At 41.9% G+C, this 17,457-nt stretch overlaps 1 protein-coding gene across 4 annotated transcripts in view; it reads left to right on the plus strand.

Annotated features, from left to right (window-relative positions):
• The window catches only part of LOC124711854 (anoctamin-1-like), a 138,858-nt gene that overhangs the window by 113,171 nt on the left and 8,230 nt on the right, over positions 1-17,457 (plus strand). For all 4 annotated transcript variants that reach the window (XR_007005535.1, XM_047242081.1, XM_047242082.1 and 1 more), the window contains one exon: positions 6,738-6,843. Coding sequence is in view for 3 of the 4 variants with exons in the window: in XM_047242081.1 (XP_047098037.1) it covers positions 6,738-6,843 (106 nt within the window). In the remaining variant the exon portion in view is untranslated. The remainder of the gene's footprint in view (positions 1-6,737; positions 6,844-17,457) is intronic.

Raw genomic sequence — 17,457 nt, forward strand, 5'->3', positions numbered from 1 at the left:
CGAATGGGAGACTATTTTACCTGAAGAATATTTTACCCGGGAGGATCCCATCATCATTTAACCATAAATTATAGCTGCATGCACCTGTGAAAAATTACGGCGGTAGTTTCCCCTTGCTTTCAGACATTTGTGGTACCAGACCAGCAAGGCCATTTTGATTTATGTTAAAAGGCCAGATCAGTCAGTCATCCAAGACTGTTGCCCCTGCAGCTACTGAAAAGGCTGCATCTCCTCTGCAGGAACCACATGTGTGTGTGGCCTCTCAACAGGTACTCCTCCGTTGTGATTGCATGTATGGTACAATTATCTGTATCGCTGAGGCACGCAAGCCTCCCCACTAATGGCAAGGTCAATGGTACAGAGGAGGGCTGTACTCAGCTGCAATCCGCCCTTGTTACTGAGAGTGTTGTCTGATTTTTTTGATCTCTGTTGCTTTGTTTATTATGCTGTTCTAAAAGCCATTGCTCCATTTAGTAATAGAAGTATTATCAAAAGTAATTTGGTGTCTATTGTCCACTACATGTTCTGCTACAGCTGATTTTTCGGGATAACACAAGCAGAAAAACACCTTTCATGTTTCATGTGGCGCTGTTCTATAGTGTGAACAGTCTGACCAACATAAGACTGCCCACACCCACATGATATGTTGTGTATTCCATGTGTTCTGAGGTCTACGTTGTCTTTCACAGGCTTCATTAGTTGCCAGATATTTGCTGGGGACACAAAGACTCTGTTGATTTTTATGTCTCTTCAAGAGCTGGCTAATCTTCTTTGTTATTGAATCACAAAGTGGTAAAAATACTATCTTCTTTGTATCCCTTCCGAAGGCCTTCTGCTTTCATGGCTTGGATGAAACTGCTTGTAAAATGTGTTTGTTGTTGTAACAATTTTCTTGGAAAACTTTACATTAGTGGCTCAATTCCCTCAATTGGTTTTCAGCACCTGAGACGGTTTCAGCTTGATGGTCCAAGATACTCGAAACAGACCGTTTGTTTTCTGTGTAGTGGTAGCTGATGGTGTGCAGATACTAATCTGTGTGGATGGGCATGTGGTAAATGTTGTGACCATGACACCCATTGGGTCTGCAGTCGATGACGTCATCCAGGAATGGCAAGGAAGCATTCTTCCCTTCCATCATGAATTTTATGTGGTCATGGGTGTTGTTGATGTGTTCCAGGAACTCTTCCAGCTTTTCATTTCCATGAGGCCATATGACGGTAGATATTGTCAACATAGTGATAAAAACAACTAGGCTTTACAGGAGCCATGTCCATGGTGGTGTCCTTGAAATGCCCGATAAGGAGGTTGGCTACAGCTGGAGCTAATGGGCTCTCCGTCGCAATACCTCTCATCTGGTAGAAATATCTCCACCATGTAAAAAATATAATGTCATCAGGTTATGTTTAAATAAATTCATGATTGTGTCATCAAAGAGTCTGACCAGCAAGTCTACCGAGTCTGTGATGGGCACACATGTGAATAGGGAAACCACATCAAAACTAACCATAGTATCTTTTTCACCAAAGCATAGATGTTTAATTTGATCGATGACATCTGCTGTATTCCTGATATGATGTGCACAGTGTCCAATGTGTGACACGAGGAGGGTGGCCAAATGCTTTGCAAGTCTATTGGATAGCAATCTGATGGTGTTCAATACAGGCCTTCAAAGTGTATCCGTCTTATGTACCTTTGGCATACTGTAGAACGCGGGTGGTCTGGGTGCCTGAGGGAGGAGGTTCTTAATAACAATCTCTTCCGGCAATGACTGACTGAGGAGCTCCGAAGTCTTCCTCACTATTGTGGATGTTGGGTCCCATGGCAGTTTAAGGTATGTCAGTCAGACTGTCCTCACTATTGAACAGTGCCGAATAAAACACAAGTGTTTCCACCTACACTATCCCGAAAAATCAGCTATAGTGGGACATGCACAAGAAAATGGACACTGAATTGCATTTGATAAGACTTCTATTATTGAAAGAACCAACAGCTTCTGGGTTAGTGTAATAAACGAAGCAACAGAGGTCAAAACATCTAACAACATCCTCTGTAAAGATGGTTAATTGCAACTGAATTGGGCTTGGGATCTTGTGATTCCGGAGTTGAAGCAGACATCATGGCCATGCCACCAAAACATTACCATATAAGGTGCGACACTGAGCACCAATGACATAACTGATGGCGTTGCCCTTAGATAAGCACAGTTTGATTGATTGATCTGGTCTTGTAACATCATCCAAAGCGGACTTGCCGTACTGGTAACATGAACATCTGAAAGCAAGGGGAAACTACAGCTGTAATTTTTCATGGGAGCATGCAACTCTATTTTATGGCTCTTCTTGAGTAAAATAGTCCCCCATTCGGATCTCCAGGCAGGGACTACTTAGGAGGATGTCATTATCAGGATAAACAGAACTGGCAATCTATCAATTGGAGTGTGGAATGTTAGATCCCTTAATTGGGCAAGTAGCTTAGAAAATTTAGAAAGTGAACTGGATAGGTTAAAGTTAGATATAGTGGTGATTAGTGAAGTTTGGTAACAGGAGGAACAGGACTTCTGGTCAAGTGAATACAGGGTTATAAGCACAAAATCAAATAGGGGCAATGAACGAGTAGGTTTAACAATTAATAATATAAAAAAGGAATGCGGACAAAGCTACTATGAACAGCATAGTGAGTGCATTATTGTAGACAGACATGAAGCACACACCCACCACAGTAGTACAAGTTTATTTGCCAACTAGCTTCTCTGATGAAGAGGAGTTTGAAGAAATGTATGAAGAGGTAAAAGAAATTATTCAGATAGTTAATGGTTAGAAGAAATGTATAATGAAATAAAAGAAATTATTCAGATAGTGAAGGGAGACGAAAATTTAATAGTCATGGGTGACTGAATTCGTCAGTAGGGAAAGTGAGAGAAGGAAATGTAGTAGGTGAATATGGATTGGGGGTAAGAAACGAAAGAGGAAGCCGTCTGGTTGAATTTTGCACAGAGAACAACTTAGCCATAGCTAACACTTGGTTCAAGAATCATAAAAGAAGATTGTATACATGGAAGAAGCCTGGAGATACTGACAGGTTTCAGATAGATTATATAATGGTAAGGCAGAGATTTAGGAACCAGGTTTTAAATTGTAAGACATTTCCAGGGGCAGATGTGGACTCTGACCACAATCTATTGGTTATGAACTGTAGATTAAAACTGAAGAAACGGCAAAAAGGTGGGAATTTTAAGGAGATGGGACCTGGATAAACTGACTAAACCAGAGGTTTTACAGAGTTTCAGGGAGAGCATAAGGGAACAATTGACAAGAATGGGGGGAAAAAATACAGCATAAGAAGAATGGGTAGCTTTGAGGGATGAAGTAGTGAAGGCAGCAGAGGATCAAGTAGGTAAAAACAAGAGGGCTAGTAGAAATCCTTGGGTAACAGAAGAAATATTGAATTTAATTGATGAAAGGAGAAAATATAAAAATGCAGTACATGAAGCAGGCAAAAAGGAATACAAACGTCTCAAAAATGAGATCGACAGGAAGTGCAAAATGGCTAAGCAGGGATGGCTAGAGGACAAACGTAAGGATGTAGAGGCTTATCTCACTAGGGATAAGATAGATACTGCCTACAGGAGATACTGCCTACAGGATAATTAGAGAGACCTTTGGAGAAAAGAGAACCACTTATATGAATATCAAGAGCTCAGATGGAAACCCAGTTCTAAGCAAAGAAGGGAAAGCAGAAAGGTGGAAGGAGTATATAGAGGGTCTATACAAGGGCGATGTACTTGAGGACAATATTATGGAAATGGAAGAGGATGTAGATCAAGATGAAATAGGAGATACAATACTGCGTGAAGAGTTTGACAGAGCACTGAAAGACCTCAGTCGAAACAAGGCTGCGGGAGGAGACAACATTCCATTAGAACTACTGACGGCCTTGGGAGAGCCAGCCCTGACTAAACTCTACCATCTGGTGAGCAAGATGTATGAGACAGGCGAAATACCCTCAGACTTCAAGAAGAATATAATAATTCCAATCCCAAAGAAAGCAGGTGTTGGCAGAAGTGAAAATTACCGAACTATCAGTTTAATAAGTCACAGATGCAGAATACTAACGCGAATTCTTTACAGACAAATGGAAAAACTGGTAGAAGCCAACCTCGGGGAAGATCGGTTTGGATTCCGTAGAAATGTTGGAACACGTGAGGCAATACTGACCCTACGACTTATCTTAGAAGAAAGATTAAGGAAAGGCAAACCTACGTTTCTAGCATTTGTAGACTTAGAGAAAGCTTTTGACAATGTTGACTGGAATACTCTCTTCCAAATTCTGAAGGTGGCAGGAGTAAAATACAGGGAGCGAAAAGCTCTTTACAATTTGTACAGAAACCAGACTGCAGTTATAAGAGTCGTCGGACATCAAAGGGAAGCAGTGGTTGGGAACGGAGTGAGACAGGGTTGTAGCCTCTCCCCGATGTTATTCATCTCTATATTGAGCAAGCAGTGAAGGAAACAAAAGATAAATTCGGAGTAGGTATTAAAATCCATGGAGAAGAAATAAAAACTTTTAGGTTCGCTGATGACATTGTAATTCAGTCAGAGACAGCAAAGGACTTGGAAGAGCAGTTGAACGGAATGGACAGTGTCTTGAAAGGAGGATATAAGATGAAAATCAACAAAAGCAAAACGAGGATCAGGGAATGTAGTCGAATTAAGTCAGGTGATGCTGAGGGAATTAGATTAGGAAATGAGACACTTAAAGTAGTAAAGCTGTTTTGCTATTTGGGGAGCAAAATAACTGATGATGGTCGAAGTATAGAGGATATAAAATGTAGACTGGCAATGGCAAGGAAAGCGTTTCTGAAGAAGAGAAATTTGTTAACATCGAGTATTGATTTAAGTGTCAGGAAGTCGTTTCTGAAAGTATTTGTATGGAGTGTAGCCATGTATGGAAGTGAAACAGGGACGATAAATAGTTTGGACAAGAAGAGAATAGAAGCTTTCGAAATGTGGTGCTACAGAAGAATGCTGCAGATTAGATGGGTAGAACACATAACTAATGAGGAAGTATTGAATAGGATTGGGGAGAAGAGAAGTTTGTGGTACAACTTGACTAGAAGAAGGGATCAGTTGGTAGGACATGTTCTGAGGCATCAAGGGATCACCAGTTAGGTATTGGAGGGCAGCGTGGAGGGTAAAAATCATAGAGGGAGACCAAGAGATGAATACACTAAGCAGATTCAGAAGGATGTGGGTTGCAGTAGGTACTGGGAGATGAAGGATCTTGCACAGGATAGAGTAGCTTGGAGAGCTGCATCAAACCAGTCTCACGACTGAAGACCACAACAACAACAGTTAATGGAGTCAGTCAGCCACTTGACAGTGGTAAAGGAGATCTTTGCCAAAAGCTCATTGGCAGTTTTAACCCCTTGACACAGCTTGAAACCTGAGAATATTGTATCAGTAAAGAATATTTGTCAGAAAAATATGAGTTTGTTCAGCATACTCAGATCCTCCTCATATGAGTAGCACCAAGTTCTGCATATTGTTGTTACATCTCTTTGTGTGACAGTGAGTTATGATAGCTGCAAGAATAAACAAGCCACAACTGCATTTTTGGACTGATACTTCTAATAAACATTGATGGGCCAAAACTTTATGACTCCTGCTTAATATTGTATTGGTTCACCTTCGGAACAAAATATAGCAGCATTTCTGCATGGTAAGGGTTAAACAAGTCCTTGATAGGTTTCGAGAGGTATATTGCACCAGGTGCCTACACACAGGTCGTGTAATTCCTTTATGTTATGGTCATTTGTAGAGGTGGAGTTGATGTCATATAGTGCCCCAGTTGTGTTCAGTTTGGTTCAGATCAGGTGAATTTAGCGGGCAAAATATCAATGTGAGTTCACTATCAGCTTTACAGACCTCTGTAGCACCATTCTGGCTGTACAATATGGTGAGTTATCTCACTGGAAGATGCCATCACCACAAGGGATGAGACGAAACTGGGAACAGAAAAGGAGAGAGAGAGAGAGAGAGAGAGAGAGAGAGAGAGAGAGAGAAGGGGAGACAGAAGGGGTGGAAACTGTTTGGCAGAGGGTGTGGAGACAGTAGGTTACTGTAGATTGAGAACGGAATAATTTCTGCAGCTGAGAAGATATTATAAGGACAACACTCATCTGTGCAGTTCAGTAAAGCTGGTGGTGGAGAGGAGGATCCAGATGGCCTGGGTTCTGAAGCAGCCATTGAAATTGAGCATGTTATGTTTTGTCTTGCAGCCATCTAAACTTTGCACACTCCATCATCCAGCATTCACTTCTGTCCCTTCATCCATAACCTGCCCCCCTCTGGATTGCTGCTTCTGTCCGACACAGTTGCATTCTGTCTGGAGCAGCCAGAGATGGTGGTCATGCGTGCATGAGTTGTGCTTGCTTGTGTGAATATCTGTGTGTGTGTGTGTGTGTGTGTGTGTGTGTGTGTGTGTGTGTGTGTGTGTGTGTGTGTGTGTGTGTGTGTGTGTTTCCTTTCTGTTCTGAAGAAGGCTTCGACCAAAAGCTGAATTGTGACAGTCTCTTTGTTGTGCCTGTCAGTATGTAGTCTTTACTATGAGTCACAATCTGTCCTCCTCATAATATTCTTGATATTCCAACAGGGGTATTGTAATGCATAGATTTTAGTTTTTAGGTTTCATTTGTTCTGATATTATTGTTATTATATATCATGGTTTTTGAATTTCAGGTATCCTGATTTCCGTGAGCCTCCTTGGTCACCCAACAAGTATGAAAAAACAGCAATGTTCTGGCATGTCCTAGCTGCCCGACTTGCTTTTGTTGTTGTGTTTGAGGTTAGTTTAACCATAAATCTTATGTTATTAAGACAGGAATAGTCACGAGGAAAGCATACCGTATTTACTCGAATCTAAGCCGCACTTTTTTTTCGGTTTTTGTAATCCAAAAAGCCGCCTGCAGCTTAGAATCGAGTGCAAAGCAAGCGGAAGTTCTGAAAAATGTTGGTAGGTGCCGCCACAACTAACTTCTGCCATCGAATATATGTAGCGACACTGGCATGCTTTGTAGGCACAAAGATAAATACTGGTGCCAGAACCTCTGCGTTAGTAAATAAATTTAAAAAAAAAAAGGTGGAAGACGAGTTTTTTTTCTCCGCCCCGAGTTTCAACCACTGCATTTTTATATATTATCCAACGAAGTAAATACAAATTCCGTATTGTTCATCTTCGAATGTAGCAGAATTTCAGTGTACTACGAAAATCCGACTGGCAAGACTGGGATGTTTGTCAATATGGCCAACTCTACTTTCTGAATTTTTTCCTACCTGTGAGAAGAGATGGTTGCTAATAGGAACCTGATGAAATGTGAATCACATGCAGTATTCTCTTCACCATGAGAATAATACGAATATCAACATTTTGCCATGTATTCTTTCGTGTTTGCTGCTATCTCATTTAAATCCTGTTTGCCTAATAAACTACGAAACTAGAGTGAGACAGCAGCAAACGCGGAAGAATATACGTATTGTGTCATGTTTATATTCGTATTATACTTATGCCTAATAGTGATACAGTCAGAAATGAAGCACGGCAACTGACTAGATTTTTAATTCTAAGATGACTCTAATTTCTGTGCAGAATTTGATGTACTAAAGAAACGGCCGCAAAGATGTTCAGACGGAGAAACATTTTCGCCTAACTCTTGTTCAGAACATGTTCTATCATACGCAGTATATTATTTGGTTCTTGTTGATCATTATCAAAGAAAGCAGCAGTGTAAGTAACAACAAATAGCAGTCTCGTGCCATTGTTTCGCTAATTAAACAATTCCTCTCTCTCTTTTTTTTAATTGTAAGCGGCGGTAGCGCGCTCAAAAGCAAGCCATGCCGCGAGCGGCGACAGGTCGTAAACACGCAGTATCAGAATGCGACAAACAATGCATGACACAGTACAGTAATGCATTTTTTGCTTAGAGTGATGTAAACACCTATAACAAACAAAACAGCTCGTATCAGATCAAAGCAAAATAAGCAATCGATTCAAACCAGACGAAGCACGTGAAAAAGGAAGGGTACCCGTATAAATACGGATGGAGCGCCTGACGCATAGCAATGGCTACCTGGTAAAGCTTAACTGCTAAGCTTACGACTCGAACCAAACTACTGTAGCTGTATCGTCATTCATTCGACCTAAATTGTGTCTCATATTACAATGGACCAACTTTGTTTCGATTTGAAGGTGCGGCCTAAAACTTTTCTCTCCGCTTGAATTTCGAGTCTCAAATTTCAGGTGCGGCCTAGATACGGGAATTTTTTTTTCCTTTATTTCGAGTCTCATTTTTCAGGTGCGGCTTAGATTCGAGTAAATACGGTATGCTTTGAGGGGATGGAAGTATTAGTAATTCTGAACAAAAAACTTCTTGTGGACATACGCCGTATTCCGACTGGTTTCTGAGACAGAACACAGTAATTTACATTGTTATTTATTCTCTGTATTATTCAAACATTGGTATTGTTCATGATCTGTAGTGTAGAGGAAGCTGAGGCGAACAGTTTGATACGGCACACACGTGATCTGTCAAGTCGATAAACTACCTTTAATTGGTCAAGAACAACAACCTAAGCTACAGCGCATACGCTTCATGCAAGATTTTCAATATGTTTGTGCTCTCTCACACAAACTATTAACCCTGGAGAAAAAAGGAATAGGACCTTTTTTGTAGGAAACTTAATATAGTTTAATTTTGAATTGAGACATGTTTTCCATGGAGCTTTTGGGTTTTGAGTTATTCAAGAAATACATACAAAATTCAACATCTCTTGCTTTTAACACATTCCAGTTGGGCCACAGTGACTTCTGCTGTCCCTAGAAGTAGTAAATATTTATTGTGTGGCTTCTGCTTATAACATGAAGGAGAAAACCAGATTACCACCTGTTTCAGGAACACTGTCATCAGTTTCAAAACAGTTGTTGCTAATTTTGGAACTAGATTCTTCATGTAGCCCCAGAATTTCTTCATCCTGCAAACTGTCCCCAATTTTATGACAAACTTTTGTAATCAAGACAACTATGAAAGCACACAGTAACAACAAATGTGTGGAAACTGATCACACCTATAATATGTGCTTAAAGTCACATAGCACCATCTGAAAGCAGGAACATCCTTGTAGCAGCTCTCCGAACTAGTAAAGGAGTGAACAACTGATTTCCAACTGTCACTGCTTGGAAGTATTGCATTGTGAAGGAACAATTGGGAAAGGCACACTCGGAGATCCTTTGAACGCTTATTGTGTACAAAAATCACAGCACACCCATAATTTTTATGGGCAACAACTGGAGTGTGTTGATCAGTGTTCATGCAAATGATTACCTGCTTTGGTAGATAATGTATTGTAAGGGTTCCATCTGTTATATGGTTTACTTTTTAAATTATTTGGTTGAGATATAAATAAAAATAAGTCTATTATAGGATAAACCTGAACTCCACCAACAGAAATTTAAGTAGGTAGTTCAGGGCTGGGGCTGTTTTTTGAGTATTTTGGTATATGGGACCTGTGATCTCCTGAGGCTCTTTATAGCATAATAATGTAGTTATGATTTACTCAATTTGTTACCCCAAATACCTTTAAAACAGTGAGAAAGCATGTGATATGCAGTCACCAAAATCTACAACATAGAACATAGTTTCTTTTGGGTGCCTAATGTACAGGTGCAAAAGTACTGTGATAAGGTTGCTTTCCCTGCGGAAACAGTGGAACATAAAAATGTTGTGCCATTCTTCCATTGCATTCAGTAAACCCATATGTGAGGTGTATAGATCTACCCATACTGCTTTGTATCACTGATGACATACAACTAACATTGCCGAAAAAAGAAACCTGAGAAAGAATCGAGTAGTATTTCAGGGTTAAGAGTAAAGTGAGCATTACTGTTTTCAACAGCAAGTGAATAGAACAGCTTTGTTTCAAAACATGATGCGTAATTCATATTGTCAATGCCAGCACGGTTGTGCCTGTCTTTTCAGTGCAATATGATATGAAGGTAAAGGGGTGGTAAGGCATCAAACAAAATGTAATTACTCTGTAATAAGCCACCAGAGACCAGGGGTTCCTTATAACATAATAATCAGAAACTATCCATGAACAACCTCAAAATTTTTTTCGGTGGAGCTCAGTTTTACTTTGTGTATGTTAAGTGACTGTATTGTACACTACTAGCCATTAAAATTGCCACACCACGAAGATGATGTGCTACAGACGCGAAATTTAACCAACAGGAAGAAGATGCTGAGATATGCAAATGATTAGCTTTTCAGAGCATTCACGCAAGGTTGGCACTGGTGGCGACACCTACAACATGCTGACATGCGTAAAGTTTCCAACCGATTTCTCATACACAAACAGAAGTTGTCCAGCGTTGCTTGGTGAAACGTTGATGTGATGCGTCGTGTAAGGAGGAGAAATGCGTACCATCCTGTTCAACTTTCATAAAGGTCGGATTGTAGCCTATCGCGATTGGGGTTTATCGTATCGCAACATTGCTGCTCGCGTTGGTCGAGATCCAATGACTGTTAGCAGAATACGGAATTGGTGGGTTCGGGAGGGTAATACGGAACGCCGTGCTAGATCTCAATGGCCTCGTATCACTAGCAGTCGGGCTAACAGGCATCTTATCCGCATGGCTGTAACGGATTGTGCAGGCACGTCTCGATCCCTGAGTCAACAGATGGGGAAGTTTGCAAGACGACAACAATCTGCATGAACAGTTCAATGACGTTTGCAGCAGCATGGACTATCAGCTCGGAAAACATGGCTCCGGTTACCCTTGATGCTGCATAACAGACAGGAGCGCCTGTGATGGTGTACTCAACGGCGAACCTGGATTCACGAATGGCAAAAAGTCATTTTTTCGGATGAATCCAGGTGCTGTTTACAGCATCATGATGGTCACATCTGTGTTTCGCGACATCACGGTGAACACACATTGGAAGCGTGTATTTGTCATCGCCATACTGGCATATCACCCGACCTGATGTTATGGGGTGCCATTGGTTACAGGTCTCGGTCACCTCTTGTTTGCATTGACGGCACTTTGAACAGTGGACGTTACATTTCAGATGTGTTATGACTCGTGGCTCTACCCTTCATTCGATCCCTGCGAAACCCTACATTTCAGCAGGATAATGCACGACCGCATGTTGCAGGTCCTGTACGGGCCTTTCTGGATACAGAAAATGTTCGACTGCTGCCCTGGCCAGCACATTATCCAGATCTCTCAGCAATTGAAAATGTCTGGTCAATGGTGGCTGAGCAACTGGCTCGTCACAATACGGCAGTCACTACTCTTGCTGAACTGTGATATTGTGTTGAAGCTGCATGGGCAGCTGTACCTGTACACACCATCCAAGCTCTGTTTGACTCAATGCCCAGGTGTATGAAGGTTGTTATTACGGCCAGAGGTGGTTGTTCTGGGTACTGATTTCTCAGGATCTATGCACCCAAATTGCGTGAAAATTTAATCACATGTCAGTTCTAGTATAATATATTTGTCCAATGAATACCCGTTTATCATCTGCATTTCTTCTTGGTGTAGCAATTTTAATGGCCAGTAGTGTATCTTAATGGGCTCATAATTTCCCTGTTATTGTTTCTTTTGTTAGTGAATTGTGTTTATTTGCAGTTGACACCTGAAAGAGTTCTTTGTATTTCCTCTCTTTATACATATTCCCAACTTGTGTGTAACTTTAAGTTACACACATTTAGGATTTTAAAATATTACACAGCATGTAGACAGTCACTTTCAGGTGGTGGAGTTTTAGTGTGTTCCTGTTATTGGTTTGAAGAAGAAACTCTTATTAATCATCCAGCCCAAGACATAGATGCAAAAAAAAAAAATATATATAAAAAATAGAAGGAAACATTCCACGTGGGAAAAATTTTATATAAAAACAAAGATGAGGTGACTTACCGAACGAAAGCGCTGGCAGGTTGATAGACACACAAACATACACACAAAATTCAAGCTTTCGCAACAAACTGTTGCCTCATCAGGAAAGAGGGAAGGAGAGGGGAAGACGAAAGGAAGTGGGTTTTAAGGGAGAGGGTAAGGAGTCATTCCAATCCCGGGAGCGGAAAGACTTACCTTAGGGGGGAAAAAAGGACAGGTATACACTTGCACACACGCACATATCCATCCACACATACAGACCAAATATATATATATATATATATATATATATATATATATATATATATATATATATGGTTATAATAGAGGGAAACATTCCACGTAGGAAAAATATATCTAAAAACAAAGATGATGTGACTTACCAAATGAAAGTGCTGGCAGGTCTACAGACACACAAACAAACACAAACATACACACAAAATTCAAGCTTTCGCAACAAACTGTTGCCTCATCAGGAAAGAGGGAAAGACGAAAGGATGTGGGTTTTAAGGGAGAGGGTAAGGAGTCATTCCAATCCCGGGAGCGGAAAGACTTACCTTAGGGGGAAAAAAGGACGGATATACACTTGCGCACACACACACACACACACACACACACACACACACACACACACACACACACATATCCATCCACACATACAGACACAAGCAGACATATTTAAAGACAAAGAGTTTGGGCAGAGATGTCAGTCGAGGCAGAAGTGCAGAGGCAAAGATGTTGTTGAATGACAGGTGAGGTATGAGTGGCGGCAACTTGAAATTAGCGGAGATTGAGGCCTGGTGGATAACGGGAAGAAAGGATATATTGAAGAGCAAGTTCCCATCTCCGGAGTTCGGATAGGTTGGTGTTAGTGGGAAGTATCCAGACAACCCGGACGGTGTAACAGTGCCAAGATGTGCTGGCCGTGGACCAAGGCATGTTTAGCCACAGGGTGATCCTCATTACCAACAAACACTGTCTGCCTGTGTCCATTCATGCGAATGGACAGTTTGTTGCTGGTCATTCCCACATAGAATGCGTCACAGTGTAGGCAGGTCAGTTGGTAGATCACGTGGGTGCTTTCACACGTGGCTCTGCCTTTGATCGTGTACACCTTCCGGGTTACAGGACTGGAGTAGGTGGTGGTGGGAGGGTGCATGGGACAGGTTTTACACCGGGGCGGTTACAAGGGTAGAAGCCAGAGGGTAGGGAAGGTGGTTTGGTGATTTCATAGGGATGAACTAACAGGTTACGAAGGTTAGGTAGACGGCGGAAAGACACTCTTGGTGGAGTGGGGAGGATTTCATGAAGGATGGATCTCATTTCAGGGCAGGATTTGAGGAAGTCGTATCCCTGCTGGAGAGCCACATTCAGAATCTGATCCAGTCCCGGAAAGTATCCGGAAGTATCATCCCGGCTGCCCCATTGTAGCTGGTTACCAAGCCCCCACAGAACGTATCTCTGCCTACGTAGATCAACACCTTCAACCCATTACGTGCAGTCTCCCATCCTTCATCAAAGACACCAACCACTTTCTCGGACGCCTGGAATCCTTACCCCATCCGTTACCCCCAGAAACCATCCTTGTAACCATTGATGCCACTTCCTTATACACAAATATCCCGCACGTCCAGTTCCTCGCTGCGATGGAGCACTTCCTTTCACGCCGATCACCTGCCACCCTACCTAAAACCTCTTTCCTCATTACCTTAGCCAGCTTCATCCTGACCCACAACTTCTTCACTTTTGAAGGCCAGACATACCAACAATTAAAGGGAACAGCCATGGGTACCAGGATGGCCCCTTCGTACGCCGACCTATTCATGGGTCGCTTAGAGGAAGCCTTCTTGGTTACCCAGGCCTGCCAACCCAAAGTTTGATACAGATTTATTGATGACATCTTCATGATCTGGACTCACAGTGAAGAAGAACTCCAGAATTTCCTCTCCAACCTCAACTCCTTTGGTTCCATCAGATTCACCTGGTCCTACTCCAAATCCCATGCCACTTTCCTTGATGTTGACCTCCACCTGTCCAATGGCCAGATTCACACGTCCGTCCACATCAAACCCACCAACAAGCAACAGTACCTCCATTACGACAGCTGCCACCCATTCCACATCAAACGGTCCCTTCCCTACAGCCTAGGTCTTCGTGGCAAACGAATCTGCTCCAGTCCGGAATCCCTGAAGCATTACACCAACAACCTGACAACAGCTTTCGCATCCCACAACTACCCTCCCAACCTGGTACAGAAGCAAATAACCGGAGCCACTTCCTCATCCTCTCAAACCCAGAACCTCCTACAGAAGAACCACAAAAGTGCCCCACTTGTGACAGGATACTTTACGGGACTGGATCAGATTCTGAATGTGGCTCTCCAGCAGGGATACGACTTCCTCAAATCCTGCCCTGAAATGAGATCCATCCTTCATGAAATCCTCCCCACTCCACCAAGAGTGTCTTTCCGCCGTCTACCTAACCTTCGTAACCTGTTAGTTCATCCCTATGAAATCACCAAACCACCTTCCCTACCCTCTGGCTTCTACCCTTGTAACCGCCCCGGTGTAAAACCTGTCCCATGCACCCTCCCACCACCACCTACTCCAGTCCTGTAACCCGGAAGGTGTACATGATCAAAGGCAGAGCCACGTGTGAAAGCACCCACGTGATCTACCAACTGACCTGCCTACACTGTGACGCATTCTATGTGGGAATGACCAGCAACAAACTGTCCATTCGCATGAATGGACACAGGCAGACAGTGTTTGTTGGTAATGAGGATCACCCTGTGGCTAAACATGCCTTGGTCCACGGCCAGCACATCTTGGCACTGTTACACCGTCCGGGTTGTCTGGATACTTCCCACTAACACCAACCTATCCGAACTCCGGAGATGGGAACTTGCTCTTCAATATATCCTCTCTTCCCGTTATCCACCAGGCCTCAATCTCCGCTAATTTCAAGTTGCCGCCACTCATACCTCACCTGTCATTCAACAACATCTTTGCCTCTGCGCTTCTGCCTCGACTGACATCTCTGCCCAAACTCTTTGTCTTTAAATATGTCTGCTTGTGTCTGTATATGTGTGGATGGATATGTGTGTGTGTGCGAGTGTATACCCGTCCTTTTTTCCCCCTAAGGTAAGTCTTTCCGCTTCCGGGATTGGAATGACTCCTTACCCTCTCCCTTAAAACCCACATCCTTTCGTCTTTCCCTCTTTCCTGATGAGGCAACAGTTTGTTGCGAAAGCTTGAATTTTGTATGTATGTTTGTGTTTGTTTGTGTGTCTGTCGACCTGCCAGCACTTTCATTTGGTAAGTCACATCATCTTTGTTTTTAAATGTACTTCACTATTTTTAGAAGTATGTGCAATAAGCTGCAGCATTCAGCTTTAAAATTCTCGTAATGAAATAAAAAGCCATGATGGCCAACAGACATCAGGAACCAAATTGAAAATCTCTCTCAACCAATTAATCTGATACTCCCTGCCTTTTTAATCATAATGCACCATTATTGGTAGAGCATAAATTTTGGCAACACTGCTATAGTGTTGTTGTTGTGGTCTTCAGTCCAGAGACTGATGTGATGCAGCTCTCCATGCTACTCTACCCAGTGCAAGCTTCATCATCTCCCAGTACCTACTGCAACCTACAGCCTTCTGAATCTGCTGAGTGTATTCACCTCTTGGTCTCCCTCTACAATTTTTACCCTCCACGCTGCCCTCCAATACTAAATTGGGTATCCCTTGATGCCTCAGAACATGCCCTACCAACCAATCCCTTCTTCTAGTCAAGTTGTGCCACAAATTTTTTTCTTCCCAGTTCTATTCAACGCCTCCTCATTAGTTATATGATCTACCCATCTAATCTGCAGCATTCTTCTGTAATACCACATTTCTAAAGCTATTATTCTCTTCTTGTCCAAACTATTTATCGTCCACATTTCTCTTTCATCCATGGCTGCAGTCCATACTAATACTTTCAGAAACGACTTCCTGGCATTTAAATCTATACTCGATGTTAACAAATTTCTCATCTTCAGAAATGCTTTTCTTGCCATTGCCAGTCTACATTTGATATCCTCTCTACTTTGACCATCATCAGTTATTTTGCTCCCCAAAGAGCAAAACTCATTTACTACTTTAAGTGTCTCATTTCTTAATCTAATACCCTCAGCATCACCCGATTTAATTTGACTAAATTCCATTATCCTTGTTTTGCTTTTGTTGATGTTCATCTTATATCCTGCTTTCAAGACACTGTCCATTCCATTCAACTGCTCTTCCATGCCCTTTGCTGTCTCTGACAGAATTGCAGTGTCGTCGGCGAACCTCAAAGTTTTTATTTCTTCTCCATGGATTTTAATTCCTACTCCAAAGTTTTCCTTTGTTTCCTTTATTGATTGCTCAATATAGAGATTGAATAACATTGGGGAGAGGCTACAACCCTGTCTCACTCCCTTCCCAACAACTGCTTCCCTTTCGTGCCCCTCAACTCTTATAACTGCTGTCTGGTTTCTGTACAAATTGCAAACAGTCTTTTGCTCCCTGTATTTGACCCTTGCCACCTTCAGAATTTGAAAGAGAGTATTCCAGTCAACAATGTGTTCTAACATTTCTACAGAGTCCAAACTGATCTTCCCCGAGGTCGGCTTCTACTAGTTTTTTCATTTGTCTGTAAGGAATTCGTGTTAGTATTTACCAGCTGCGGCTTATTAAACTGGTAGTTCGGTAATTTTCACATCTGTCAACACCTGCTTTCTTTGGGATTGGAATTACTATATTTTTCTTGACGTCTGAGGGTATTTTGCCTGTCTCATGTATCTTGCTCACCAGATGGTAGAGTTTTGTCAGGGCTGGCTCTCCCGAAGCTGTCAGTAGTTCTAATGAAATGTTGTGTACTCCCGGGGCCTTGTTTCGACTTAGGTCTTTCAGAGCTCTGTTAAACTCTTCACACAGTGTCATATCTCCCAATTCATCTTCATCTACGTCCCCTTTCATTTCCATAATATTGTCCTCAAATACAAATAGACCCTCTATATACTCCTTCCACCTTTCTGCTTTCCCTTCTTTGCTTAGAACTGGGTTTCCATCTGAGCTCTTGATATTCATACAAATGGTCATTTACTGTATCTTTATATTTTCTCCTTTCATCAATAGATGGTAGTTAATGAAATCACTTCACAAATTACGTGAGTGGTGTATGTACTATATTTTCAGTACTTTTGTGTTTTCTTGCATGATGCTAAAAGGTTATTCTGACTTGAAGGATGACATCACTGCCAGGATTGTACCGGGTGATCAAAAAGTCAGTATAAATTTGAAAACTGAATAAATCACGGAATAATGTAGATAGAGAGGTACAAATTGACAAACATGCTTGGAATGACATGGGGTTTTATTAGAACCAAAAAAAAATACAAAAGTTAAAAAAATGTCAGACAGTTGGCACTTCAGCTGATCAGAATAGCAATAATTAGCATAACAAAGCAAGACAAAGCAAA

The sequence above is a fragment of the Schistocerca piceifrons genome, chromosome 8 (genome assembly GCF_021461385.2).
Source record: "Schistocerca piceifrons isolate TAMUIC-IGC-003096 chromosome 8, iqSchPice1.1, whole genome shotgun sequence".
NCBI classification, from domain to species: Eukaryota; Metazoa; Arthropoda; class Insecta; order Orthoptera; family Acrididae; genus Schistocerca; species Schistocerca piceifrons.